Source organism: Eublepharis macularius, chromosome 9 (genome assembly GCF_028583425.1).
Source record: "Eublepharis macularius isolate TG4126 chromosome 9, MPM_Emac_v1.0, whole genome shotgun sequence".
Lineage (NCBI taxonomy): Eukaryota > Metazoa > Chordata > Lepidosauria > Squamata > Eublepharidae > Eublepharis > Eublepharis macularius.
The window spans coordinates 1115744-1143719 of record NC_072798.1 but is presented as its reverse complement, the minus strand read 5'-3'; the positions used below and the strand labels follow the sequence as shown (position 1 = coordinate 1143719).

The 27976-nt window shown below is 57.9% G+C and overlaps 1 protein-coding gene across 1 annotated transcript; it reads left to right on the top strand.

The window, feature by feature from the left end:
• Nucleotides 1-27947, top strand: IMPDH1 (inosine monophosphate dehydrogenase 1). The gene is made up of 15 exons (XM_054988157.1): nt 1-163; nt 487-585; nt 7537-7585; nt 9723-9824; nt 10386-10460; nt 11930-12136; nt 12431-12518; nt 12825-13024; nt 13816-13906; nt 16215-16310; nt 18402-18545; nt 19474-19618; nt 20062-20205; nt 21295-21378; nt 27024-27947. Exons 1-15 carry the CDS (start codon nt 141-143, stop codon nt 27043-27045), a joined length of 1569 nt encoding a protein of 522 aa, XP_054844132.1. The 5' UTR covers nt 1-140; the 3' UTR covers nt 27046-27947.
• Nucleotides 27948-27976: the final 29 nt, after the last annotated feature.

The following is a 27976-nucleotide window of genomic DNA, read 5'->3' as shown; positions in this document are numbered from 1 at the left end:
CGGCGGCGACGCGGCCAGTGGGCCGAGCCGGCTCCGCCCCGCTGCGTGGCGCGCCAGAAGGACCCGGAGCGGCGGCGGCGGCGGCCGAGGAGGGCGCGCCGCGCACACGCCGGGGAGGCAGCCGCGCCCGAGGCGGCGCGATGGGCGAGGGGGAGCCGCTCAGGTAGGCGGCGGCGGGGCGGGAGCGGAGCGGAGCGAGGGCAGGGGAGGCCGGAGCGCCGCGCCCAGAAAGGAGGCGGCGGCGGCGGCGGCGGCGCGGGCGCGGAGGAGGGGCCGGGCCGGGCCGGGCCAGGCGGCGCTTCCCTCCCGGAGCCGGGCCGAGAGCGGCCGCCCAGGCGGGGCCGCGCTGCAGGCGCCTCTCGGGGGCTGGCGCCGGGCCCTCGGCGCGAGCTGCGTGGCGCACCTGCCGGGCGCGGCCTGCTGGGGCTCGGCCCGGCCCGGCCCGGCCCGGCGGCGCTGCTGACGCCCGCTTTCCTCCGTCCGCAGCATGGCCGACTACCTGATCAGCGGCGGCACCGGCTACGTGCCCGAGGACGGCCTGACGGCGCAGCAGCTCTTCGCCATCGCCGACGGCCTCACCTACAAGTAAGCGGCGGCGGGGCGGGGGCGCGGGCGGCGCCTTCCCTGCGGCGCGGGGGCGCGGGCTTCTTCCGGGGCGCAGCCGCCGCCGCCGCCCTCCAGTGCAGCAGCCCGGCCCGGGGGCGGAGGGCGGGGGCGAGGCGGCTGGGCCGGGCTGGGGGGTTCGGCGCGCCCGGAGCAGGCGCAGGCGCAGGCGCCCCCTTCCCCCCCCCCGGAGAAGCGGAGCCTGCTGCGGGCGGGCCCGGCGCCGCCTGGGAAGGAACCCGGCGGGGAGGCTGCCGCGGGGAGCGGCGGGGGGCGCAGCAGCAGCCCCCATGAGGCCGCCCCGGGCCCGGCTGGGCTGCCGTCTCCTCGCTCCGCAGCCGGCGGTTCCTCTTGCTGCCTCTCCCGGCGGAGCTGCGCGATGGGAGTCCAGTGGCACCTTCCCGACCCGACAGGATTGACCCGGATCAGCTGCCAGAAAACGGAGCCGCAACGGAACACGCCCCCCCCTCACGGGGGGGGGTCACCTGCAGCTCTCTGCACTACGCTGGACAGTGGCACTCTTCTCTCCCAAGCATTGGGAGGCAAACCTTTGCTTGCCCACAGACATGCCCCTAACCATCAACAACTTCCCAGCACTGACATGGATCCTGGGACCAGAATCTACAACAAAGGGAGATGCCAGCTCTGCACCCACATTTATGCCAACACCCGTTGTACCATCTCAGGTTCATTCACTTGCTCGTCTTCCAATGTTACATGTGCTGTCAAAGGTCAGCAAGGCCCCTCCGCTCTCTGCGCTGGACAAGCAGGTCCGTCTCTACGCAAAAGAATAAATGGGCTACTTAAATCTGACTTTAGAAATCACAACACTCCAAAAATAGTGGGAGGACATTTTAACCTTCCAGGGCTTTCTTTTGCTGACCTAAAAGTGGCTGTCCTCAGAGAAGCTTCAAGGGGCGATTACAACGTGAGTTTGCTGAAATGGATTCATTCACAAATTCAGGACCCTGGACCCCTTTGGGGGCTGAAGATTCTCGTCTCAGGACAGATGCTAATTTCTGCTCTGATCAAGCTGCATTGGGCCTGCCCTCCCTTGCAACACCCCCACCCACCTTCGGCTGGGCTATCAAGGCTCAGGGATCTCCGTTCTGACTCTCGGCAGCTCAGGCCCCGAACATCTTGCCAGTCTCTGCGGTGCCACTGGACTCCAGTCCTGCTGCTCCTCTGCAGACCAGCTCAGCCGCCCCCCTCCCTCTCCCGGAGGAGGTCTCTGGAATGGACCCCTGCGCCTTCCTCCTCCTGCCTCTGGCCTGTGGGGCGGCCGGAGGTGCCTGGTCAGAAAGGACCGTTCAGCGTTGGGTCCAGACAACCCACAACCCAGTGCCTCCCCCTCCTCCCTCCCCGCCATGCATTGTTCTGTCCGCCTCTGAAGCCACCTCTGCCGGTTCGTCTAGTGCATTTGGTGGCAGTGAGTTCCAAAAATTGGGTCCCGGGTGATTCTGAGTTCTTCCATTGCGGGAGAGGGAGAGGCCGTTTTCTCTTAGCCGTCTCCATGCCATTTATGCTGTTGTTTCCCTGCGCTGGGGAGTTCTGTCGTCTCCTGACGCTGAGAGAGGGGCAGCTCCTGCTTTTTGCCTGGGGGCATTTTCTGCCTCGTGCGGCTGTCACGGCTGTCTTTTGGGCTCCCCCCCCCCGCGCACGCTGCAGCCAGGTGCCTCAACCGCCAGGGCTGACTCAGCAGTTGGCTGCCGTCGTCTTCTGCCCTGGCCCTGGGTTCCTTTCCAGTTTTCAGCCTGACTTGCAGCCAGAGGAGGCTCCCAGGCAGCCACTGCATCTGGGGGCGGGGAGGCAGGGCTTGAGAGGGGGGGGACGGACTGTCTCTCAGTGGTTTGTGCGCAGGAGCTTGTCTGAGTTGCAGCCCTTTGCACCTGAGAGACAGCGTGGTGAAAAGGCTGGGTGTTTGCATCGCTCGTGAAACACGGGGAAAGGGCTGCTGCTCACGGGGGCCTGCTTGGAGTGTGGCAAGTCCCAGGTGTGCTTCTTGGCACCTCTGGCTGGAAGCTCCCTGGTTGCAGGTGCTTTCTGGAGAGCCTTTCTCTCCTTGAGGCCTTGAAGGAGCCTTGCTAGGCAGAGTGGGTTGATGCTGGCTGCACTGGGCCAGGGGCTGGGCTTGCAGGGGCTCTTGGTGCCCTTTGGAGTGGACCTGACTGGTGGAGCCTGCCCACCCACTGAGTTCATTTTTAAAGAGGTTCTTCTGTGGGTGCCCCCCCATTTCAAAATTAAGCAGTGACTGGGGGAGAGATCTGTTTTGTGGGGGGGGGCAATCGTGTGCCCCCTTTTTTAAAGTGCCAAACAAAGTTTAAGAAGCAAACGGCTCTTCGCTTATACTTAGGACTGTTGCAGGGAGGCCATGAGACATGGAGGAATGGTGCTGAGAGGCTCAGCGGGACGGATTATGGGCCTATGTGATAGTTCTAGGTAGGGATCTTTGTTAGTCTGCAGAAGAGCAGCAGGATTGGGGTCTGGTAGGGCCCAAGAGGCCAGCGAGATTGTCAGGGCATGAGCTCTGGAGAGTCAAAGATCCCTTCTTCAGACACGGGACTCAAATCTTGGCATATTTCAGTTTGTCTCTGCTGCATGTGGGTGAAATGGCCGAGAAATCCAGTTTGTGGTTCAGAGAGGCTGCTACGTACTTGCAAGCATGTACCAGGGCAGCTAAATTATAAAATAGTTCAGTGTCGGCCGATGGAAGATCCCTGTGTTTTATGATAGGCATATGACAGCAGGCTGAAGAGCTGGGATTCTTCAGTGTAGAAAAGGGACGGCTAAGGTGGGGCATGATAGAGGCTTAGAATGAGTGGACAGAGAGAGCTTTTTCTCCTTCTCCCAAAATACTTGATTTATCCCAAAATACTGGAACGGGAGGGCACCCAGTGAAGATGATGGGCAGTAGCTTCAAGAGGGACAAAAGGAAATATTTCTGTACGCAGTGAGTGACTGAGATGTGGGATTTACTGCCGAACAGGCATAGGCAGCTTCAGAAGGGGATTAGAGAGACGCACGGGGGGAGAGGCCCATCAGTGGCTACTCGCCATGGGGACTAAAGGGAGCCTCCACTTTCAGAGGCAGTCAGCCGCTGAGTCCCAGGGCCAGGAGGGTTAGGGGAAGGCCTCAGCCTCTGGATCCTGTTGTTGGCCCTCCAGAGTAGCCACATGAGGCAGGGTGCTGGACTGGATGGACCCGCACTGATGTGACGCAGCAAGGTTATTCCGACGTGGTTCTGAAAGTAGCATGAATGCTCCTTGCGGGTCCAGTGGAGGAGGGCAGTCGCAAAGTGCGTCAGCCTAGCTGTAGACTGGGGTAGGGGGAGTTCTGCAGAGTGCAGGGGCAGGTGTGAAAGAGGGGTGCCACGTGCAGATTTCACACAACCTGCTGTCTGGTCCCTTTAACTGGAGTGATCCGGGGACCTTCTTTGTGCTCTGCCACGCAGCCACCCCCTGCCCCACTGACTGCGGCAAGTCCTAAGGTGTGTGTCAGAGCCAGCTGTGTGGCACCTGGAGATGTGAAAGCCTGGGAAAATGGAGGGGGGGATTTTTTTCCTGTGGACTTTTTCCAAAGGAGAAATTAAGAAAGCTGGGGGGAGACTGAAGGAGGATCTTCTATGAAATATATTCTTTTTCTGAATGTGTGAAATGCTTTCTCAGAAAAGGGTTTTTTGAACTCAAAATGTATAGCCCGAAAATGTCTGAGGAGTTCCTCAGTTTTTCCACAGGAAAAATATTTTCAAGAATGTTTTTTGTTTGAATGTAAATAATTATGGTAACAATGTGCTATAATGTATTTAATGAGGATACATTAGTAAAGAGTCCAGTGTTTTCAATAATAGTTTAACTTGGTATCCAAATATTCTGGTATCTTACCTGTTGTGACTGTGTGAGGGTACTTCTGTTCAAATAATACTTCCTTTTGTTTACTGCAGAATTTGTTTTCCAACTTCAGCTTTTCTCAAGTAATATACTTGTAATTTTTTTAATCAAAAATTAAGATGTTTTTACTTTTAAATTTGATGAATGTGCGAAGTAGTACAATTTTATATGCTAAATGATGCCTCTTATGTTAGGTTGGGAAAAGTAGTTCAGGTTTGATAGGAAAGTAAGCATTGTATATATTTCAGTTTCCTTCCCAGTTTCTGTATTTTTACCTGCAGTTACTCCCATCCCCGAGAAAAAGCGTTCCCCCTCCATTGTGGCTTCAAAATAGTAACACCTTACCCCTCTAGTGGCATTCTGGTTGGAGATCGTACACCTCTAGCGGCACGCGAGATGAAGACTGAGCGCTTGGGAGCAGGCCCTCTGATAGGTACCTTGAGGTCCATGTGCTTTCTTTAGCAAACAGCCCAGACCTAAGAAGGACAGGAACGGAGGTGCGGATCTGTGCCACAGCCTGCGTGGCTAATGGCTCTTCCAGGAATGACCAACCATGCTAAATGCCTTTGGGGTGAATTGGCCCTCTGAGGATGGCTACCACCTCCTTGCTTTTTCTCCCAGGGTGTGATGGACAGTGCCTGGCTGCCATGGAAGACGCCTCTCTGCCAAATGTGTGGTGTTTTCAAATCAGCTGCTTAGAACATCTCTGTGGCAGTCAGTTTTGTAGATTCGTTTTATGGAGGGCACAGCCGTTTGGTGGGGAGGGCATCGAGGCCAGACTGGCTGCCAAAGTGTGGCCACCCCCCCAGTCCCTGAAATTCTGGCACTTGCCAAATTTCCTGCTGCTACTCCTGGCCCCTGTGTTTCTGCTGCAACTACAATACCAATGGAATTTATAGATCAGTTAGTCTAACGTCGGTTCCTAGTAAATTGGTGGAAACTGTCATTGGGGAGAGAATGAGCAAACATCTAATGGCGCAGGCCCCGCTGAAGAGGAATCGGCAGGGCGCCCGTGCAGGGAAGCCAGCTGCATCGCCATGTATGCGGCAAGGGAGAGCTGATAGGCAGACGACCTGCACTTGGACTTAACAAAAGATTTTTTGACAAGGGTCCTTCCCCACGACTCTTGAGTAGAAGTGTTGTAAAAGTTCTGGAAATTTTGAAGCCATGAAAAAAGCATAGGTTGGGGGGAGGGGTGGAAATTTTGGGGGGAAATGCAATACTTACAGTTCCATCAAACCTAAAATAATTTTACTGCTTTAACAACATAAAATGCATCATTTATAACTTACTTGGCATATACAATTGCAGTAGTTGATGTATAAAATGTTAAAGTTATAAATGGCTTTATTTTCTACAAGCAAAATTGCAAATATACCCAATACTTGAGAGAAAACTGCAAGCTGTTAATTTTTACTATGTGAAAAAAATAGGAGTTAAGGAGAAAACAAACTTTGTGATAAATAACATAAAATATATTATTTGTATGTGACAGAAAAAGTGTCACACAAAGGGTCAGTAATGGTACCTGCACATCTATGTGCCGTTCCAGCCAGACGCCGCCTTCTTCCTTCTGTGGCTGCTGGCGAGAGAGAGAGAGCTTGGAACCAAAAGCTGTGTGTGTCTACGGCACGTCCGTTTTGTCTTTAAAAGCATTTCACTAATTCTGAAATAGGAATCTGTTTCACTATTTTCCAGTTTCTCAATTGGACATAGTGGGGCGGGGGGGGGGGGCTTAGAATTCAGGAAAAAAAGTAAATTTTTTTTCAAAATTTTCTGATTTTTATCTAGGCCTTCACTTCTGTATTGAGTAGTAGAGGATAAGAGTGCAGGGCCTTGTATGGATTGAAAGTTGGTTAAATGGCAGGAAGCAGAGAGTAAGACTTAAGTGGACCATTCTTGCGTTGGAGGGAAGTGAGCAGGGGTCCCACTAGGATTGGTCCTGGGGACAGGGCTCTTTAATTTGCTCATGGACATCAGAGATGTCGGAAAGGGGCTGAAAGTGAAAGGGCCCCTATCCTGAGGCTGTGGTCTAGATCTGCACACGGCACACTTGCAATACTGTGCGCAGTTCTGAATCTCAAGAAGGATATTGCAGTGCTAGAAACGGATAATCCCAATGACCAAGAGGATGGATCAGCTGCTCCGTAAGGAAAGGCTAAGGAGTCTGGGGCTTTTCTGTAAAGGAAAAAACACAACGGAGTGGGGGGCATGATAGAAGTCTATAAAATTATGCATAGGGTGAGAAGTGGCTGGGTGATCTGGCGCTCCTCAGCTGCCCCTCTCTCACTGGCGCAGCAGAGGCCGGCTCTGTTGAGATGCCAGCCCTGCTTTTTGCTTTCCTTCCTGGCGGTGTCTGGCCTCGTGGTGGCTGAGCTGTGTGTTTCTGTGCCCAGTTGAAATCTCTCTGCCTGCAAACGAGGTTGAAATCTTGGCAGGCCAGATCTCAACACCCCTGTAACCCATGGCTGGCCAGTGCTTGGTGGCAGTCCACAGGGCCCTCTGTGTCCGTGCTTGGGTAAGCTCTTCGGTGCTGGTAGGCCTTGTCTAGAAAGGCCTTGGTGGGGGCTTCCTCCAGCCCTCACCCCCCCCCAGTGGGGGGTCTTTTACAAAGAACAGAACTTCCCGTTCCCTTGCACCCTCCTCCACACTCATTTTGAGCTCTTGTACCAAGAAGAGATGAAAAACAGCACGCCCCCCCCCCAATTAGCTGGCACAGTTTGGGTCATCCTGTGCCAACCAGTTGCCACCCCTTTAGTGACCTTGCAGGGCACCGTCCTGGGGCAGTCTGTGGAACTGATCACCTGGTGGCTGTTAGTGAATTGGAGGTGGGGTGGGGTGGGGCTGCTGCGGCTGTCGTCTGCTTGCCCCTTCTTGTGGCTGCTGCCAGGCCCCCTCCCCGGTCCAGCGCCTGGCACCGCTTGCGCCAGTTGTGCTGGGGACAGCAGGTGTCTCTCCTGAGAGCTGCTGGTGGGCCTGGCCCTTGGCCCCTCTTGCGTGTCCTCCTGGCCTTGCTGGTGACGGCTGCCCGTTTCTCTTTCCACAGCGACTTTCTGATCCTTCCGGGCTTCATCGACTTCACTGCAGACGAGGTGGTGAGTTCCGATCTTCTGCCAGCGTTTGCCCGACTGTGGTGTCAGAAGATCTTCTGGGCCTCTGGAGCTGCCTGGCAGTGAGCCAGGTTCCTCCAGCAGAGCGTTGTGGGTTCCCCCAGAGCGGCCTTTCTTAGTTGGGGGGGGGAGCCCTTTTCGGCATTCAGAGTCCCCGAGCAGCGGCCTTGTTAGGCCCAGGCGAGCCCAAGATCCCAGAGCAGCATTGGCCCTGCATCGTATTTGGTCAGACAAAGTATTACCCTGGGAGGGGCCTCTTGTGAGCCAGGGCTGTCTTGGTCAGGCTGGGTGAAGCTGGGGACGTTGGAAAGGGCCGCCTGAAATGCAGCCTTGTATGTCTTTGGGGTGCCCCATCACTGGCCCTTCCGCAGGCCCTTGCTGCGCGTGCCCAGCAGGTGCCTGGCCTCTGAGCTCTGGCTCCTCCCCTTCTGTGCCCTGTCCTCCTTCCTCCGTGTGCCCTTTGTGGGGGAGGGGTCTGAACGCCAGGGCTGTGGTGCCTCCTAGAGCTGAAGCAGCCTCAGAGCCAAGCTACAAGTGACATTTTTCACGTGAAGGACACTTGATCGTTTTCGCAAGTTTTTCTGGGAACTGAAGTCCCTCTCCCCCGCCCCTTTTCTTTCTGTTCCTTCCCCTCTCTGTTAGAATCGCTGCCTGAAGAGCCAGAGAAAGCCAGCGGCAGCGGCAGCTTTTGCAAATCGTCTTGCTCCCGGGGAGCTGCTCTGGAGAAAGCTGACATGTCGGTGAAGCTGAGCAGGACGTCCAGGGAGAGAGTTGCAGCTGCCCGCCCCCAAAGATCGTTGAGAGCAGGCTTGTGACTGGAGGAACGATTCGCAAAAGCTGCTGCTGCCGCAGGCTTTTTCTCTGGCTCTTCAGGCAGCAATTCTAACAGAGAAGGGAAGGGACAGAAGGAAGAGGGGCGGGGGAGAGGGACTTCAGTTCCCAGAAAGACTTGCGAAAACCATCAAGTGTCCTCCACGTGAAAAATGTCCCTTGCAGCTTGGCTCTGTAGGGAGAACTGCAGGCCCTTCGAGAATTACTCTCTTCCCCAAGCGAAGAGGCATTTCTCCACCTCGGCCTGCGGGTCCTTTCCCACTGCCGTGCAGCCCAGGGTGGGCCTTTGTTCCGCACCTGCAGGGAATGCGGCTTTCTCTCCCCTGCCCCTGCAACAAATGTCCTTGTGGAAGACCTTTCTCCCCCACCCCCACCCCCACCCCCCATTTGTAGTTTCATCTTTCCCCTTGTGACTGGAGAGAGGGCCTGGTGCTGCGCTCTGTGCCTGGACCTCTCTGAGCGTGCCGGTGCCTCAACTGGGACTTCGTAATGTCCCCGGGGAGGTCATCTGTTGTTCCTCTGAGCGTGGCTGCAGGGGAGTGTACCTGGGAATGGCCCAAGGCCAGGCAGGAGGCGAGAGTGTTGGGAAGCCTGAGTCACCTCTGTGCCCCAGCCCCGGCTTCCCGCGCTCGTGGATTGCGCTTCTTCTGGGCCGCTCCTCACTGAGCTGTTGGGGCAGAGTTTACTGGAGGAATGGGGCTGAGGGGGAGGGGTGGGAGCCGCGTTGCGTTGGATTTTTATAGTGAATGATACTCGGTGTAGCACCACGCAAAGAGCGGGTATGGAAGAGTCAGCCGTCCTGCAAAGCCGGTTGTGGGTCTGTGCATTGAAACCTGGACCTGCAGAGAGAAGCGAGGCGGGGCTGGGGGCTGGGGGGTGGGCCTAATCTCCCAGCTGGGCTGGTGAAGGTCAGGCCCTGTGGGGGGGAGGCTGAGCGGCTGCAGCTGGGGGGGGCAGTATGTGTAGGCTGGCTGTCTTGCCAGGGCCTCAGTAGGAGCAGAAGGGGGGGCACCTTAGCTGGGAATGAGCTTGGAGTGTCACCCCCCCCACACACACACACACACCTTGTGCCTTGTGCTTTTTGGAGGGCTGGAGAGATGCGGGGGGGGGGGGAGATGGAGCTGCCTAGAGGCTTGGGCAGTGCCTGCAGTGCAGTTTCCACACACACTCCCCCCCCCCGCTCCGCTTGAGCTTCCGTGAATGGTCACACGTGTGGAGAGTCAGCTGGCCCTGCTAGGCCCTGCTGGGCTGTTGTTCAGACAAGAACCGTTCCCTCCTCTCTTCTCTGCAGGACTTGACCTCGGCACTGACCCGCAAAATCACCCTGAAGACCCCTCTCATTTCTTCCCCCATGGACACTGTCACAGAGTCAGATATGGCCATCGCAATGGCGGTGAGCGACAGCTTTCTCCCCCAGGGTCAGGGAGGGGCTGCAGGTGGCGTGGAGTGGGGAGGGGAGGGGCACAGTAGTCGCCTGTTCTTCCCACCCACACCCAGACAAGAGCCCTCCCCCCAGCTCTGTGCCGAGCCCTCCTAGCCACGCCGAGTCAGGCGGTCTCTGGGAAGGGAGGTGGTCCGGGGAGGGGGTGGTTCTGCCTCGGGGGCGAATGGATCCCTAGTTGCCATTCAAGACCGCCAGAAGAGGAAGGATCAACCGCTTCCCCTCACAGTAGCAGAACTGGGCCTGAGAGGGTTTTTCCTCCTTGGCCGCGTGTGGTCGGGGCCTCTTGCCAAGAGAAACCCTGGGGCAGGTGGGCTCGTGAGGGCCCTGCCTCCATGCAGGATGTACCTTGGCCCCTCTGCCCATGCTTCCCCGCTCTTTGCCTGCAGCCCTCGGAGCTCTGGGGGTGGGCAGGGCAGGAGCAGCCAAACGGTGGCCCTGCCGAGGGGGGGCCTTTCTCGGCTCCCCCCCCCCCGGTGACTTCAGGGTTCCCTGCTTCTTTCTCACTTGCAGCTGATGGGAGGGATCGGCATTGTCCATCACAACTGCACGCCCGAATTCCAGGCCAACGAGGTCCGTAAGGTCAAGGTAGGTGCCTCCTGTGAGTGTCCAGGCTGGGGGGGGGGCTTGTTTCCCCTAGGCGAGAGGGGGGCCTCCCCCCAGCTGCCTGACTCCCGCAGGTGCAGTCGGCTGTGGCAGAGCCGTGGAGAGGGCACTGGCCCCTCACTCACGGGTCTTGCGAGGGTAGTGCCTGCCTGCGGGCTAGCTCTTGCAAAGCCTTTTTGGCCAGGGCCAGTTCTGTGACTGAGAGCTTGGGCAGCCGCTTGAGGGCAGCACCGGCCTGGCTGATCCCTGGCCTGCAGCGGCACAGCTGGGGGAGGCGGCGGGGCTGCTAGCTGTGCCAGGGGCAGGCAGAGTCCCTTGAGCCTGGCCTTGCTTTTGGCCTAGCCGTTCTCGTGAGGTGGGGTGCAGCCGAGTGCCCTCTAGAATGGTGAGGGAGGAAGTGCTGGGGGTGGGCCCCGATCCCACGCGCCAGTTCAGGGGATGACGCCTGGCGGGCCTCGGCCACTGGCGGTGCAGGTTTGGTGAGAGGTGCTGCCCTCTCCCAATGCCAGCGCGTGGCATAAAGGTTAAAGGGGTCGGTCTGGGATCTGGGAGTCTTTATCTGCCAGGGAAACTCTGACATCTGCCTCACCGGCCTCACCGGGTGGTGGTGATGAGAATAAGACGGAGGTGGGGGCGAAAGATGCTTGTAAGATCCGCTTTGGATCTGGCCTGGCGAGGACAGAGAGATGTAAACGTCTAGACAGATCTCCTGAACAAGAGTGCCTCCCAAGTTTTCTGCGTGTCTCGAAGTCCCTGTGGTGGTGAATGCCCTCCAGAGTGCAGCAGCTGGCCTGCCGAGCGCAGGCGATGCCCCTGGTCTGAATCGGCCAGCTCCTGTAAACTTCCAGATTAGCAAAACTTTCACTTTTAAGTGAAACAAATTTCTCACCCGCTCTGTTCTCACTGGGAAACCCAAATACTGCATTTGAAATCGGGCATGGAAAGGAGCTCCCTCCATCGGGTGCTTTCACCAGCAGCCGGGCGGTTTGTGAGGTTGGTGGGCAAGAGCCCAGGAGAGAATCGTCCTTCCTCCCAGCCCCGGCCGTCCATGAAAGATGCAGAGCGACAGGGACTCAGCCGTGGGGCTTGGGAGCTAAAAGCCCACCCCCAGGTGCCGGAAGCCGGCCCCGGCCCTGAACGGACTGGGCTTCTGCATCTTTGCTTCGTTATGGAGGGGAGGCAACTTGGGGGATTCCCGAGAAGTCGAGGAAGGGCGTCACCTGTGACGTGTGGGGTGCTGAGCAAGGGTGGCTGTTCTGTCTAAGGTCTGGCAGGGGGGTGGGAGCTTCTGGCACGTGGGGGGCAAAGGCTTCTTCGGGCAGTGGGAGGATGCGAGATCGTTGGGTCTGTGTGGGGACGAAGGCGAGGGCGGGTCTGGTGGCGACTGCTGAGGGGAGCTCCAGTTTCTTCCTGAAGCGGAGACCTCTCTTCCCCTTCTCTCCCTTCTGCAGAAGTTTGAGCAGGGCTTCATCACAGACCCAGTGGTGCTGAGCCCAACCCATACGGTGGGCGACGTCTTTGAGGCCAAGATCCGCCACGGCTTCTCGGGCATCCCGGTCACTGAGACTGGCAAGATGGGCAGTAAGCTTGTGGGCATCGTCACCTCGCGGGACATTGACTTCCTCTCTGAGAAGGACTACGGCACCCCCCTCAGTGAGGTGGGTGAGGCGGGGGGCATGGCGGCAGCACTGGGAACCGTGGGCCTCCCTTGCTCCGGGGGGTGACCCCTCTCTCCCCTGCATTTTCCCACGTGCCAGAGCCCTGCAAAATGTCCCAGTGTGGCCCCCTGCCCTCCTGAGGTGGCTGGGGTGGGGCCCGCGGGGCCTCCTGTGTGGGCACAAGGGGCGGGGGGATGGGGCAGCTCCTTGCATAGAGCCTGGCCGGGCATAGTAGACCCATGGGGGGCGGGGCTGGCGCTCGCCCCATTCTCCGCCCTATTTCCCCCCATGCAGGTCATGACCAAGCGCAATGAGCTAGTGGTGGCTCCAGCTGGCGTCACCTTAAAGGAGGCGAATGAGATTCTTCAGCGGAGCAAAAAGGGTACCGCGGGGAAGTTGCTAGTGTGGGCAGCAGACGACCGTCAGGCCTGCTGGGGCACGTTGGGGGCGGGGGGCTGCCCTCCCCTCCCCGTACTTTGCTGGCTGGGGTGGCCCCGGTCCCCCCTCTCCTTCTGTGGGGGGCAGCCAGAGGGGGGGCTGTCAGTGCCGGGCTCCACTCAGGCCAGGCGTTTGGGGTCAGCCCCTGAATGCTGGGGCCACAGCCAGGGAGGCGCCGCCCAGCTCTGTGGCAGGAAGGGTCGCTTCCCCACACAAACAGCACCCCTCTGACTGCTTGCTTCACCCTCAGGAAAGCTCCCGATCGTGAATGACGAGGACGAGTTAGTGGCCATCATTGCCCGCACGGACCTGAAGAAGAACCGCGACTACCCGTTGGCCTCCAAGGACGCACGCAAGCAGCTGCTCTGCGGGGCAGCCATAGGCACCCGCGAGGACGACAAGTATCGCCTGGACCTCCTCATGCAGGCGGGGGTGGACGTGGTCGTGCTGGTGGGTCCTGGCTGCTGCCCTAGAGGATGGGGGGGGGGGCGGGTGAGGCTTGGCATGTCTGGCTGCAGTCTGGCTCCTGCTGGCCTGCCTGGAGTCCCGAGTGCGGCTGGGCACCTGCTGGCCTGCCTGGCATGAAGAGGCGCCGGAGACTGCGCAGGAGAATCTTGGGGCGGAGGCTGTGGTGCTTGGGAGAAATGAAAGCTCTCAACTTGCCTGAAAATGAGGCCGTTTCAGTCCACGTTTTTTATTCTCCGGGGCTCACGTTTTTGTGCAACTTGCTCTCTATGTATTTAGTTAAAATACATTTTCTGTCCCACTTTGCAAGAAAATATTTGACTCGCAGAATTCCACTAAAACAGTATAAAAAACCAGAACCACTGGGAGCAGGGAAGAGCAGAGAAGCCCCCCAGATTGGTTGTCCAGTTCTGTCCCCCCCTCAGGCATTTTTGCAAGAGAAGGAAATGGCTTCGTTTTTCAGCTGCTCCAGGGCCCGGGTGGGTTTGGCCGCAGGAGCCCCGTGTTGCCCTGGAAGGAGCGGGAGGCTGAATCCCGAGATTGCCGGCAAGCCGAGTCCTGGGCTGTTTCTGGTTGCCTCGGGGACAGCCTCGTGCGTGGCCGTCAGCCCTCCTGAGTGTGGTCTGTGGTCACGGTGCGTGTGCGCGTGTCCTGCCATCTGCGAAGGGCCCTGGAGTGCCAGTCCTTCTGGGGGAGGAGGGAGAGTCTGGCCCCCACGCCCCCTTCAGCTCTCAGGGGCCCGTCTCTTCTGCCCCCCCCCCCCCGCTGCCCCACAGGACTCCTCTCAGGGCAACTCCGTCTACCAGATCGGCATGATTCACCACATCAAGAACAAGTACCCGGAGCTTCAGGTCATCGGTGGCAATGGTGAGCCTCGGGAGGGGCTAGCCCTGGGGGGCGGCTGCTCCCGGCCCGGCCCTTCTGCAGGGGGCCCCCTCCGAAGGGGAGGCAGCGCGGCCTGCTGGGCTGGCCTGGGAGGTGGAGGGTGGGGGGCTCCCTGCTTCCCCGCCAAAGGCAGGTGTGGAGGCTGTGGCTGCTCCTGCTGGTTCAGGCCCTCGGTGGGGTCCGGCGTCTACTTTGGAGGAAGTGCCAATCGACCCGTGCCAGTCTCCAGTGCTGGTGCGGCATTCTGTGGAGCAGCCCCGCTCGTCTCGGAAGGCGTCACCCAGTGGGCACTTGCAGTGCTGCAGGGGGTCTGGAAGTGCCCCAGAGAAAAGCCGGCGTTCCAGTGCATGCAGATGGGGCAGCGGGGAAGTTGGAGCCACAGAGAGCTCCCTGGGGAATAAGGGGAGCAAGCGTGGTGCTTGTGGCCTTTGACCGTTTTAACAACATGGAACGGACTGTGTGTCTCTCTGTTGTGGGACTGCACAGTGCAGCCCCCTTTGCCTGAAAATGTGTTTCCGAGGTGATGAAGCATGTGGTTTTACCCGTTGGCAGGAGGGGGGTTGTGGGCAGAGAGGCCAGGAACCGTCAGCATGAACCGTGCTCAGACTTGCTCTGTTGCATCAGACTCTCGGCCCATCAAACCAGCGTGATGCTCAAGCAGAGGGCCAGAAAGGAAGATTCCCTTTAGCCATCTTGGCTGATGTCTCTTCCTCCTCCTCCTCTTCCTCCTTGGGTTTGCCTAAATCCGCCCCCCCCCCTTACTGATGGATGAAAGGATGTTGGACTGATGGCTCAGAATAATAAATGGTCTCGACGTTACTGCATTTTCATAGCGAGAGGTTCAAACATGGGCTTTCACTGTAGGGGCGGGGAGTTCCCAGCACAAGAGGCGAGCCAGGGCGAGGCCTGCCGTGTTGAGGCAGCAGGGGGACTGCAGGCCAGAGGAGGAGCTGGGCTGCAGCAGAGCTGCCCGGTGGCCGTGTCTGGCTCTGCACCGCCAGGCTGGGTTGGGGTTAGGGTTCCCCTGCAGTTCCCCTGGGGCAGAGGGAGGCCCCTGGGTCTGCAGCTGGGGGCGTGGGGCCCACAGAGGAGGCCTGTGCCTGCACAGTTGTTGTGCAGCCTGGCCTGCTTTGGGGCTTGGCACGGAGGAGGAGTGCGGGAGCCCTGCTGCCCAGGGGGTGCCACTGTGTGTGAAGGTATAGCATGGGAGCGTTTTGCCAGGGAGAAGGCAGGGGTGCAGCACAAAACAGCAGCCTCTCCCCAAAACTGCTGAGACCAGCCGCTGTCTGGGGACTTCCATGGCCATTCTCTCTAACATAACTAAGCACTAGCCATAAAGGTAGATATTTTGACCGATTTTCTGAGCAGCTGCCCACCAGCAGCCCCTGTGGTAACTAGGCAAAGCCAGACCCCCTCAGCCAGAAGGGTACTGTGTTTCAGTGGTTAGGAATAAGTCTCTTAGGCCTGTTGTTTCCGGATGTGTGTTTGTGTGTTTGTGTGTGTGCATCTGGCTGCAGAAGTTCTCTGATTGCCAGTCTGGCCTTTGGCCTGTTGAGCCAGGGACTGTCTCTGCCCAGACGGTAGCAGGGGAAGGGCTTCTGGGGCCACACCCCAGGAGGCCCAGGTGGAGAAGTTGTCAGGGCTGCGCTGGGGGGGGGGGGCTGCTGCCTGCAGAGCATGTCTTCACCCGCTGGGCCCTGATGCCTCCCTCTGGTGGGAGATCGTTGGGGCAGGGAGCGTGTAACACTAGGATATAATGAATATTTTAAAAAATTACTAATAAGAGATGCTTGAAAAGACCAGCTTGGCTCAAGTACCTTTTATTAAGTCAAAATCTGTGTCTGAAAGTTGCAATTTCTGGTTTGTAATTTCCAGTTTTTGTGGATTTCCAAAACAGAATGTGCCCACGAGCTGAGAGGGAACTCCTGGCTCACTTGTGTGCAGTTTTGTTTCTTGAATTTTGTGTGTGTGTGTGTGTTGTGTGTCCATTTCTCTCAAGCCATGCAGAATGCTCCACAGCAGATAGAAACAGTGGGGTGTGCCCAGGGCTTAACTCTGTGGTGCGGCAGCAGCGCGCTTGGGCCAGAGCTAGGGAGCACTTTCAGATTGGGGTGTGGGGGCGGGGGGAGGTCTCCCAGGGGCTTCACCACCACAGAGTTCTCAGTTTCTGTGCTGGGGAGTTTGCCCGCCTTCCTCCCCACCCCTGGCAGCCTTCCTGCCCAGCCTCGAGCACATCCAGAGGCCAGATGTTTCATAGGATGTTTTGTTTTCTCTCCTGTTGGATGCACAGTTGTGACAGCCGCCCAGGCGAAGAACCTCATCGATGCTGGGGTGGACGCATTGCGTGTGGGCATGGGTTGCGGCTCCATCTGTATCACACAAGAAGGTGAGTCCGGGGGGAGTGGGAGGTGGCCTGCCTTGCCTCTAAGGGGGAGAGGCCGAGCTCAGCTTCAGACTACAGGGCAGCAGTAATGAAGCTGCCTCTGGGCGTGTGCAGAGGACAGCTCCCTCCCCACTGAAAAATCACAGGCCATCTGTTTGCTGCACACGCACACCCATCTGGGATCAGGCTGTGCGGCCTCTGGTCCGCTGTGGCGCCTGGCCTTCAGCTTTTCAAAAAGTAACCCGTAATCAGCACTGGCCCGTGATGCTTGCCGGGCTGTCGCTGTGGGAGTTTTCTACTCATTGTGAAACTGAAAGTAGCCACGTTTCCCTGTGAGTGTTGGCTGAGGCACAACCGAATTGTGTCTGGCCCTCAGTTGTCACTCGGATAGGTGTGTTGCTGTTTGCTGTGGATTTTTGTCACCAAGAGTTGTTCTGGGGCTGATTTTGTCACATGTCAAAGTGGTGGTATTTGTTCCGTTCTCCGTCATGATATGTATTCCTCTGATTTTTCATATTGAACCAAAGAAATGTAAGCGTCCCATTGTTCCTTTGGTACTGCTGGACTGCAGAGGAGCTGGTACCAGCAGCCCGGGCCTGCAGGTTGTGGGTATCTGCTTTGGTGTAGGGACAAATCCAAGAGCCCCAATGTTGTAACAGACTCATTTATCCGTACCTAATTAAAGCTCCTGGACTGTCCAGTCAGCAAAATTTAGCATCAATGAGCTTTGAATCGGGTCTGAAAACAAGGACCTCTCTGGACAACCTGCTTCCCAGGACAAAGTATTTGTAAGGGGGATCTCCCTGTTAACGCCTGCCCATCAAGCAACACAGAGACTTCTTTCAGAGTTTAAATCTTTATTGAAATAAACCCTAAGCTTTTTGGTTAAGCAAGATAAGCGCATATTGAACTAGATCCAACTGGAGATGAACATATATGCATGCAATAAAAATTAAATCTCTTAACAGTGCTCAAACATAATTAAATATCAATTATTTACAATCAGATCACACTTAAACTTCTGTGAATACACTGGGATTTTCATAGATACTTGTTTTTCTCACCTAAAATGTTCTAAGCGAGGGTTCCTTTGTCAAAACCTTAATTTCTTATCGTGGTGATATCCTTTCATATTTAATGGCATTTGCTACCTCTAGTGACATCACTAAGATCTTTTACATGTGACAATATGAAAATACGATATGTCTTAAATTTAGCCGATTCTTCATATTTTTAATTGTGATGTTTTGCTAAAGCGAACATACAATATTGTGCACCTGCACAAGATAGTTTCTTAGAAAGCATGAAAGTATAAAAAACAGCTACATACTAGATTAACAGATTATATTTAGATTTTTCTTGCAATTAAAAGGTCATTTATCTGTTCTTTTCCAACTACTTTTAATTGGCTGTCAAAGATAAGAGGACACCTTTATTTTTCCACAACCTGTTAATGAACTGCTTTAAAAGACATACAAAGTTTACTGAAATGCACGTATGTAATATGAGTGTATATGATTAAAATCAAATGCCTGTAACAGTGTGATACCGTCCTGCGGGCAGGCAGTGTCTCTCTCAGCTGTTTTTCTGTCCCAGGATGCTGGCCACACCAGGTGCTGAAGCCCACCAACTTCTGCCACGCCGTGATGAGTTAAAAAACAAAGCCGATTTTGAGTATAAGGCCCAGGGCATGCCCTTTTGGCTGCAGACTGCTTGTTTATGGAAATTGCAGGCAAAATGAGTCACAGCTGAATGGAATGCCCCTCCTGGGTGCTTGCAGTTCCCACTCCAGGTCACCTTTGCTGCTGGTGGCAGATCCAGGGAACAAAAAAAAAAAATCCCCTTGAGGAAATTGCTGGTGTTGTTTGAAAGTTTGCCCGTGTGTACACCGAGTGTGGCACTTCTGGTTAGCGGGGCCCCGTTTGTCTGTTCTTCCCCAGTCTCTGCAGTCAGAGCCGCTCTAGACCTTCCAGCGGGGGCACGGAAGTGACTCTTTGCAGGGCCAGGGTGGGGGGGGGGGGGTCTGTCGGCTGGATTCCTGCTGCTTCTGGCCTTGCCTCTTGCGTGCCCTGGCTGACCCTTTTCTTCCTTCAGTGATGGCGTGTGGCCGGCCGCAAGGGACAGCTGTTTACAAAGTAGCCGAGTACGCCCGCAGGTTCGGCGTGCCCGTGATCGCTGATGGCGGCATCCAGACGGTGGGCCACGTGGTGAAGGCACTCTCGCTAGGAGCCTCCACAGGTGACGGCTTCTCGGCATGCAAAAGGCTTCTGCCTCTGTCTGGGGGGGCGGGGGGAAGGGACCCCAAAGAGGGCAGCCTCAAGTCCCCATTGCAAAAAAATGTACTGGAAAGCGCTTGATGAACACCAGCACAGAACCCATTTTTTTTGAGATGCTGCAGGCATATTTTCTTTCCTCTTTTAAGTCTTTAAAATGGCTGTGGGTGTTCTTTGCAAAATAAATGAAACCTTTCTGCATTTGGCATCTTCTGCTGGTTTCTTCATCTGCTGGTGATTGGGGCCCTGCCCCCCCCTTCAAAAAATCTGGGGCTGCTGCAGTGAGGCTCCTGGAGGGGGGTGCAGGGCTTAAGGAGGGCTGAGCCCCAGCAGACGGGTAACCAAGCTCCAAAATGGGGGGGAGGGGCTTCCGCCTCTGCCGTCGGGGGCAGTCGATGGAATAGAAAGAAATCCTGCTGCATCCCAGAGAGAATAAAATCCGTCTGATCCTAAAAACATAAATTCTGCAACCAGCAATAAATAACGCACAGCAAGAACAAGATGAGCCATAATTGAAGTAAAACTTGCAGTGGCTTCTTGAAACTGAAAGAAGAGTAAGAGGGGGACCAAAAGATGCTGAATGAATTGAACTGCCTTCAGTTAAAGTCCGGCTGAAGTAAAAATAATCTCGGTCTGATGGCCACAAGATGCAGGCGGAAGGAAGGGCTTTGCCTAAGCAGAGGAGGGGCAGCCACTGAGCAGGCCCTGCCCTTCCTGGGCACCTGCCACATAAGGCAAGGCTGGGCAGGGGTGCAGAGCAGGGCTGGGGGGTCCAGGCAGGGCTCTGTGGGGGTGGGACTAGGCTGCGTAGGGTCAGAACCAGCCACCTGCTTGGGCCTGGCGGGAGAGAGGCTGCCAGTTCGGCCTCTGAAGCCCCCTCTTCTTTCTCCCAGTCATGATGGGCTCCTTGCTGGCTGCTACAACGGAGGCTCCAGGCGAATACTTCTTCTCAGATGGGGTGCGGCTCAAGAAGTACCGAGGGATGGGGTCTCTTGACGCCATGGAGAAGAACAGCAGCAGCCAGAAGCGTTACTTCAGGTGTGTCTGGGGGTCTTGTGTGCCCTCCTGAAGGGGCCGCAGGGCTTTGATGGAGGGGGGGGGAGTGCAGAGAGCACCTCTGCTGAGGCCAGCATCCTGGAATGGAGCAGGGAAGCCGGGAAGCGGGGCTGGCGGGAGGCAAGGCGGCTTTGGGGCGTGGTGCTGTGTCTGGGGCACGAATGCCATTGCTGCCCCTTCCAGGGCTGGGCCTGCTTTGGCCACATGCTTCCGCTGTTGGCGCCTCTCCGTCGGGGACCTCTCAGATTGCAGGTGGGAATTCTCACAGTGGCTTCATTCCCAAGTGGGAAGCTGTGCTACTCTGAGTAGCAGCAGTAGTTTCCTGCACCTTAAAGACTGGCCCAGTTGGACACCAGCCAACGTTTCGGGGGCAGCGCTCCCGTCATTGGATGCTTGACTCTGCCACGTCTCTCCCTGCCCTGCAGTGAGGGGGACAAGGTGAAGGTGGCACAGGGCGTCTCGGGCTCCATCCAGGACAAGGGATCCATCCAGAAGTTCGTGCCCTACCTGATTGCTGGCATCCAGCACGGCTGCCAGGACATCGGAGCGAAAAGCCTCTCTGTGCTGCGGTGAGGAAGCCACAGGGTGGGGCTGCCCCCTCCCAAGGCGATTTGCATGCCCAGCGACTGGCTGTAGAATTGCTCAAGGATTGGCCGTTGGCAGGTGCTTGCCCCCCCTCGCTTCCCCCCAGCTTTGGTCATCAGCAGACCGGCATGGAGGCAGAAGAGGTTTTTGCTATAACATCTCTTCCTTGTCTTGGGGAGGAATGAATGAAAACGTATGGGGGGGGGGACTCCTTGAGACCAATGAGTATTTTTTTCTACTACTATTTTTGCAATTTAGGAAACCAGTGTCAAAAAGACGTCCCTCTCTCTTGCCTGCACTTTTGCACCTTTCTCTGGGTTTGTGTGCTTCTATATTCCCCTTCTCTGTGGCTGCTCCTCCTCTGGGATCCCTGCATTTATTGATACCCTTCATTTATACCTCACCTTTCTCCCTGCTGGGGGCCCAGGGTGGCTTACAGAATTCTCCCCTTCTCCATTTAGCCCTCACAACAACCCCGTGAGGTAGGCTAGGCTGAGAGCATGGGATGACCCAAGATCACCCAGCTAGCTCCCATGGCCTTGTGGGGATTTGAACCGGGGTCTCTCAGATCCTCGCCAAATCTCTACCGCTGCACCACGCTGGCACATGTGAGCTTGAGAGTGCAAGGAGCCCCTTCCTCACAAACAGCCCCGGACCCCGAAAGCACAGCCCTTGGATTGAGGGCTGCGAGGTGGGAGCTGCCCTTCCGTTGCATGAGGCGGAAGATGCCTCTCTGTTCCAGCCCCCCACCCCACCCCGTGGAAAGAGCCCTCACGGAACGTTCCAAGATACACTGCTCGTGAACATGGGGGTTCCATTCTTGATTCTCATGGGCACACTGGGAAGCCTCTCTGGAAGCTACCTGCCTCCCCCGCAACACCCCCCAGATTTGTACCATGTCTTTATTTAAAGCAGAACTCGAAAAGAGTTGCAGTTGATTTAAAATGCTCTAAAACGTGCCTCTTTTTCTGGGGTGGCTGAAAAGAACAAGGAAATGTGGGGGGTGGGGGGTTCTGGTAGCAGCGACAGGGGTGGCAGGCTGAGCCCCCCCCCCCCCTATGTTCTCTTGCCAGGTCCATGATGTACTCCGGGGAACTGAAGTTTGAGAAGCGGACCATGTCGGCCCAGATCGAGGGGGGTGTCCACGGTCTCCACTCGTAAGTGTCCCTGCGGCGGCTGGGCCAGACCCCCCCCCCCTTCTCTCCAGGCAGCCCTTTCGGCCTGAGCACCATCCCCAGAGGCCTTGGAGGTTCCCTGGTGCGGAGAAGGAGGGGGGCGGGCTCCTCAGGCAGGCCTCGCTCTGGCTCCAGAGCGAGGGGCCGGTTGGCAGCTCCGGGGCCAGAATCTCCTTCCTGGGTCTGTGGCAGGGGGAGGCGTGTGGGAGGGCAAGGTGTGAGCCCAGCAACACCTTGAAGACCATCAAGATTTTGGAGCCTGGCGCTTGACAGCTCCTACCCTGGCACTTCAGTCATCATCCTCAGTTTATATACTGCCCTTCAGGGCAACTTAACGCCCACTCAGAGCGGTTTACAAAGTGTGTTGTTGTTATCCCCGCAACAACCACCCTGTGAGGTGGATGTGGCTGAGAGAGCTCTGAGAGAGCTGTGACTGGCCCAAGGTCGCCCAGCTGGCTTCAAGCGGAGGAGGAGTGGGGAATCAAACCCGGCTCTCCAGATGAGAGTCCTGCCGCTCTTGACCACTACATCAAACTGGCCCTCCAGTTGGTCTTTAAGGTGCTGCTGGACGGGAATCTTCTCTTCTCCTGCAGACCCTCATGGCCACCCCCTGAAACTGTCCAATGGGAAGAGGTCTCTTCCGTCTGATCTCCTGGTGCCCTTTGTCTGCAGGAGGCGTACCAGTCCTTCCCACTGGCCAGTGTCTTTCCTGGCTCTTGCTCGGAAAGATCCCTGGCTGGAAGATGGGTTTTTGTGAAGGGGGGGGGACCTCTTTCCTCTCCCTTCCCTTCCCCAAGTGAGGTGCGCAGGGTGCTTGGAGGGGCTGCTGTGACGTGCTTCACGAAGCCCGGCTGGTGCTTCAGCAGCCTCCGTGCAAGTCCTCCTGGGAGGGAGTGCCAGGGGCGTCCGCCTCATTTGCGTGGCTTGGGCCGAGGCGCCCGCTTTTAGAAAAGGGCTCCGCGGCCAGGGAGCCTGTGGCAGCCCTTCATGACAGTGTCGGGTGAGGCGCTTTCTGCATTGCTGTGCCACTTGCCGTAGGGCAGAGTGAATCCCATCATTCCTCCACTGCCTGGCGGCTGCCACTGATGAGGGCGGCTGCCGAGCTCTGCCCCTCCTCCTCCTCCTCCTCGTCCCGGGCTCTGGGGGCATCGCGTGGGCTGGACTGGCCTGCCCTTCCCCAAGCCTGGCGCCAGCTTTCTTGCAGCCCATGCTCTTGAGGGCTGGCTGGGGTCTTCTGCGTCCTGCACTGCAAGGGCCGAGGGCAAGTGCCGGCTTCCGCTGGCTTCACCTGGTTCTTCCCGGGGGCTGCTGCTCTTCTGGAAAGGGGGTGGGGGGGGTCAGCTTCTTCAGGTCACTCCTGCAGGCATTTGCAGAGAGGTGAGATTGCTCTCGGAAGGCGCGTAGAGTCCTGGTTGGGCTTTGGGCTTGGACTTGGCTGGAATGGGAAGGGAAGAACTTCTGGTTTCTCCACCAAGGGGCCGATGGCAGAACGAGGCGCAGTTCAAGCTCTGGGGAGTGTGTGTGTGTGAGTGTAGAAAGGGCGCCTCCCCCAGCCTCGTCCACGTGGGCAGGCAGTGCTCTTTGAAAACATACTTTTCCAAAAAGTCAATTTAGTACAGGAAAGCGCCCCCCCCCTTGCCTCCCTCCTGGCTGAAGGGGTGGGGGTGCAGTGTTTGCTGACGTTGGGCCCGGCGGACTCTTCTTGCTGTCTCTAAGCAGGCGGGGCGGGGGGGGGGCGGCACAGGGAAAGGGCAGGTGTGCTGTGGAAGCAGGGAGGGTCTGCAGGAGCAGGGGGGCCCAGGGCGAGACGCTTGGCTTGACACCTTGGCTGGGAGCTGCAGGGGAGGCGGGGCCGTGCAGGAGCCAAGGGCTGGGGGCGGGCAAAGGCTTTGTGGTGTTTCCAAGGAGCTTTGCAGATGCCTGACGGTCTCTTGGGCTTAGGAGGCTTTGAGCTCTGCTTCTTTTTTCCCTCTCCCTAAATGTTTCTGTGGCACCGAGGGTGGCCGTGGGCTGCTGGCGTGGTCCTGAATGGTGGGTCTGAATGGGCAGCCTCCGTTTTCCTCTCCTGAGATGGGAAAGTGCCTGCCCGGAAACGTGACGGGGTCCCATCTCGTCTGGCGTCAGCTCTTCTGGAAAGCAGGATGGCCAGCAAGGAGACGGGGCCTCCCGCTTGGGCTGGGCTCCGCAGCAAGGCCCTTCCCTTCGGTGTGGATTTTTTTAAAAGGCCCCCTTTCTCTGGTGCATTTCAATAAAACAAAGCTCACCCTTCAGTAAGCCGCCAGATAATTTGGGGGCAAGTATGTTTTCAGTAAATGGTTTTTTCGGTGCCCCTGGCAAACGAAACCATTGGGCAAGAAGCAGAAAATGGATCACGAGGGTGGGAGGAAGTGGGGGGGGGGGAGACGCATCAGGGCGGCAAGGGGGCAGCACCTGCCACTTGGTCCTGGCGCTGAACGTTGGGTTGGCTGCTCTCTCTGCTTGGGGGGGCGGGGCGGGTTGCTGGACAGGCTGCTTGGGGGGGGGGGTTGCGACCCAGCTGGGCTTTCCACAGGCAGCCGTGGCTCCTGGGCCGTGAGTCTCCTGGTGGGCCCCAAGTGGTGAACGAGAGGCGAGTGGGGCAGGTTTGGCGGCGACCGGGAGGGCCTTTGCCTCGGGCCTTGGCTGCGTTTCCCTGGGGGCTCTTCCCCAGCCCTGCAGCGGTTGCCTTCTGGCTTCATGGGGCCCCACCCCAGTCCAGCCTTCTTCCTTCTGGTGTCCAAGGCCGGCAGAAGGTGTCAGCTGGGGTTTGGCGATTACCCCAGGTCCCCATAGCAGATGTGGCATTATCTGTAGCTGGAAGTATGTTGTGACGGGGGATTGGAATGGGTTTTCCTAGATGGTGTGTGTGGAATTGGGCGGGCACCGAGTCACGCACTTGCTGGTTTCCCGCCTGGAACTCATCTGGTTTCCAGTCCTCATGAGCAGGTGCTTGAAATATGTGGGCAGTGGCTAGTGGAATCGCAGAAGCCGGGGTCGGTAGAGGATGGTCAAGTGGGAGTTTTTCCCGTCCCTTTCCAACCTCCCCAGACCTTGCCAAAGAGAGCTTGCGAGTCACCGTCTCTTGTGTAAAGCCTGGCCTTGCGTTCTTCTGGACTTGGTGATGAATTTTCTCTAAGCGGAATGCAGAAAAGAGCCTTTGGGGGGGGTCCAGCAGGGGGTCCCTCCCAGACTCTGCTCTCATCCTTTCTAACCAGAGAGGCTGGAGATTGAACAGGGGTAACGTTTGAGAGCCCAGAAAAAAATGCAAATTCTCTTCTGTCTTCCAGGCCCTGGTGAGGCAGCTCATACCTCGAGAGCCCCCTCCCCCAGTAGGCTTCCCTGGCCCCCACTGGCAGGGGGGGCACAAAGCAGGCCTCTTAAGACAAGGGAGCCCTTAACAGATGGGGGGGGAGTTGCTCTTTCTTGACGGAGGGCGGGGCTTTGCTAGCAGGTGGGAGTTGCAAGCTTTGCTGGTAGTTTGGCTAGAGGGGCCTGGCAGGGCTGGCGGGGCCCAGAGCGCTGGCTCTCCTTCGGGCTGGGGAGTGAGTGCCCGGACGCCTCTGTGCATGGTGGTGGCGGCTGGGCTTGGAGGTGGCAGTGCTGTGGGGGAGGGGCAGCAGGGGGCACACACTTTGGGGGCCGGATGGTGCTGACCGTGTAACCTTCTCTCTCTCTCCTGCCCACGCCGTGGCTCTCCTGTAGCTTTACGTTTCTGCCATGTAAGTAACTGGAATCCACAGCTGTGTCCCGCCCCGCCCCACCCTAGCGCGTGTTGCAGGGGGCAGCTGCTGCGGTCTTCCTTTCGGACACTTCCCCCTCACTTTGGGATGATGGCTAGAGCTGTGGCCTGGATACACTGTAGCCCCTCACACCTCCCCCCCACCCCACTTTGGTAAGCTCTTCCCTGCCCCCCCCCATCTTCCCACCCTGGATCTGCAATGAGCTCGCGTGGATCGCATTCACAGGGCAGAGATAACACCCCCCCCCCCAGTTCTCTGAAGCCCGGTGTCTTTGGACCTCTGCAGGGCCAGTGCCCTGGGCCGCCGGGGCTGTTTGTCCCACCTGGGGGGGAACTGCAGCCACTGCCCTCAGAGCCCTTCCATGTGGCAACCCCTGCTTCTGGGGGGGACCTCTCTTGCCCTTGCCCTTGCCCCGATCCTGTATTTGCAGCAACAAGAATGGGCTACCAGATGGTGACCGGAGGGGACTTTCCCCCATCAAACCCATGAATTTCCCATTGCAAAACTTTCTCCGCCTCTCCCCATTTCTTTTCACCATATTTTGAAGCTCAGCAGAGGGGGAAAAGACTGCCTGGGGTTGGGCCCCCCCGCCCCCGTTATTCCTTGCAGTTGCTGCTGCTGCCCCATCTCTGGAAGGGAAATACCTGCCTTGGGGGTCCTGAAATGGGTGGCCGCGTACACTGGGGTGGGGAGGGTAGTGGGGCTGCCCTGGGGGGAGGCCTGCAGGTGTGACCCTGCGCTTGGCCTGTAGCCAGAGTTTAAGAGGGTTGCCTTCTGGGTAAGAATGTAGGGGGAATTTTACGACTAGGGTGGCAAAGGTGTCTCCCCCTACAGTGAGAGCTGCCCAGTGCCCCATGTAGAAATCGAGGCACAGCCCTGGAAGCACGAAAACCTTCCACTTCTCCCCTCATGAAAACCGCATTTGTGCCTGTGCTTATAAGGGTCAATTACAGGCCCTGCACCATTTCAGGGGCTGCTGCTTTGGTAGCGAGAGCGGCTTCTCCCCCTGGCCCTCTGACATGAGCCTCGGTGCGAGTGGGGTGGGCAGTTCTTGGCATGGACGCTGTTTCTGGGGGAAGGGGGACTCTGGCGCTGTCGGTCATCTTGCTGGTGTGTTTTGGTCGGGGGCGTTTGGTCCAAGGACCCAGAAGGGTGGAAGGGGAAGCCCTTGTGGCTCTGGATGTACGTGTGAGACGGGCTGGTGGAAGGGGCTGCAGGGATGTTGCTGCCCAAGGCCCTTGGCTTCTGTTCCGTTTGTAGGTAGGATGGCGGCCTGGAGAGAAGGGGGGCGTTTGCCTCTCTCCCTCGCAGCCCCCTGGCTTAAGCCACTGCCAGGGCATGGATTGCGAGAGGGCTCCACTCCTGCCCACAGGAAGAGGCGAAGAGCCCACAGGAGGGGCGAGGCCCCTGGCCCTCTGGGCTCAGAACTGCTCAGTCCCCCCCCCCATTGCTTGGCTTGTTGCCACAGTTCTCCTGGGGTGGGGGGTGGGGCGGAGGCGGGGGCGGTTGGATGGCCTCATAGTGAGTGGGGGGCCTTCAGGAAGCCAGCCCAAGCTGGCCTGGGGCCTGAGGATGCTTCCAGAGGGCAGGAGCGGACGCAGCAGGCCCTGCTTGGGGACTGGGGTCCGGTTTGGCTTTCCTGGAGTGGAACACAGACCCCCCCCCATTTTCAGGCAGGAAGCCAAGCATCCACCACTGCCCTGTGCTGCCGGCCCTGGCTCCGGGTTCTCGAACTGAGAGCGCAGGAGTCTGGCTTTGAGCTGGACTGAGGGAGCGTGAGAATATCTGCCTGCCAGTCCTTTGCAGGGGATGGATTTGCCAGGGAGGGCTGGGCTGACCCTTCTGTTCTCTCTCTCCTCCCCCTCCCAGTTACGAGAAGCGGCTGTACTGAAGACGCCTCCCGGAGCAGCAGCCAGCGAGCCACGCCCAACGTCCCCGCCCCCGTTGCCGCCACTGGCTGCCGCCGCAGCTGAGCTCCTTGCCCCTTGGCATCCGGGCCGTGCCTGTGGGCAGAGACTTGCACTACGGACTACCCTGTCCCTCCAAGCCGGTGTGAGGGGCTGTGCAGGGGGGACAAACTCCGTCATGGGCAGAACCTGCTGGGAGCACAGATCTCACCTGGGTGATGTGAACCCAGCCGCCCGGGCTGCTCCTGGGTGATGGGGGGCAGCCCTCCCTCCGAGGCTTTCTGCTAGCCGGGTGGGCTCCTGAGTCATCATCCTAAGCCCCTCCCCCAGGCCTTCACACCTCGGAAATGGCATCCCGGGTGGAGGTGGGAAGTGGCCGGGTCTGCGCTCCCCCCAGCCCCTGGTGGATTCCTGGTAGCCTCTCCCCACTCTCAGGCCGGCCACTCACTTCCCTCGTGGCAAGGTGCGTCTGTTGGGGGAGGCGAGCAGGGGGGACCCTCCGGAGAGTGGCCGAGCCAGCTGGAGCTGAGCTCTCCTCGGGCAGGGGGGCCAGGTGCTGCCGTGTGGAGGGCCTCTCTTCTCTCTCCCCCTTGCAAATTACCCTCGCCTAGAGAGAAGTGTTGGGCTCTCCATCCCCCCCCCCCCCCGGGAGTCAAACTCTTTCTGGAAGTTATTCCCACTCCCCCGCGTTTGGGTGCTGGGGTGGGGGGTCCGGTTCTCTTGCTGCAAACTGCCAGGGCTCTGCAGGGTCTTGCCAGATTCAGGTCAGCCTCTCTCCCCACCCACCCCCGCCGCCTCAAAGGCTGTACTTTCTGCGCATGTTGGGGTCCACTGTTGTGTCTCTGTGTTATTACTAAATAATAAAGATCCAGAGTGTCTAGCAGGCCGCCGTGGCTGGTCTTCTGTTGCTGCCAA

Excerpts from the sequence above, each read along its gene's own strand:
- IMPDH1 (XM_054988157.1), top strand. The coding sequence starts at position 141 with ATGGGCGAGGGGGAGCCGCTCAG. Across the intron at positions 164-486 it reads GGCGAGGGGGAGCCGCTCAG|CATGGCCGACTACCTGATCA; the intron begins GTAGGCGGCGGC and ends CTCCGTCCGCAG. Across the intron at positions 18,546-19,473 it reads CTCGCTAGGAGCCTCCACAG|TCATGATGGGCTCCTTGCTG; the intron begins GTGACGGCTTCT and ends TCTTTCTCCCAG.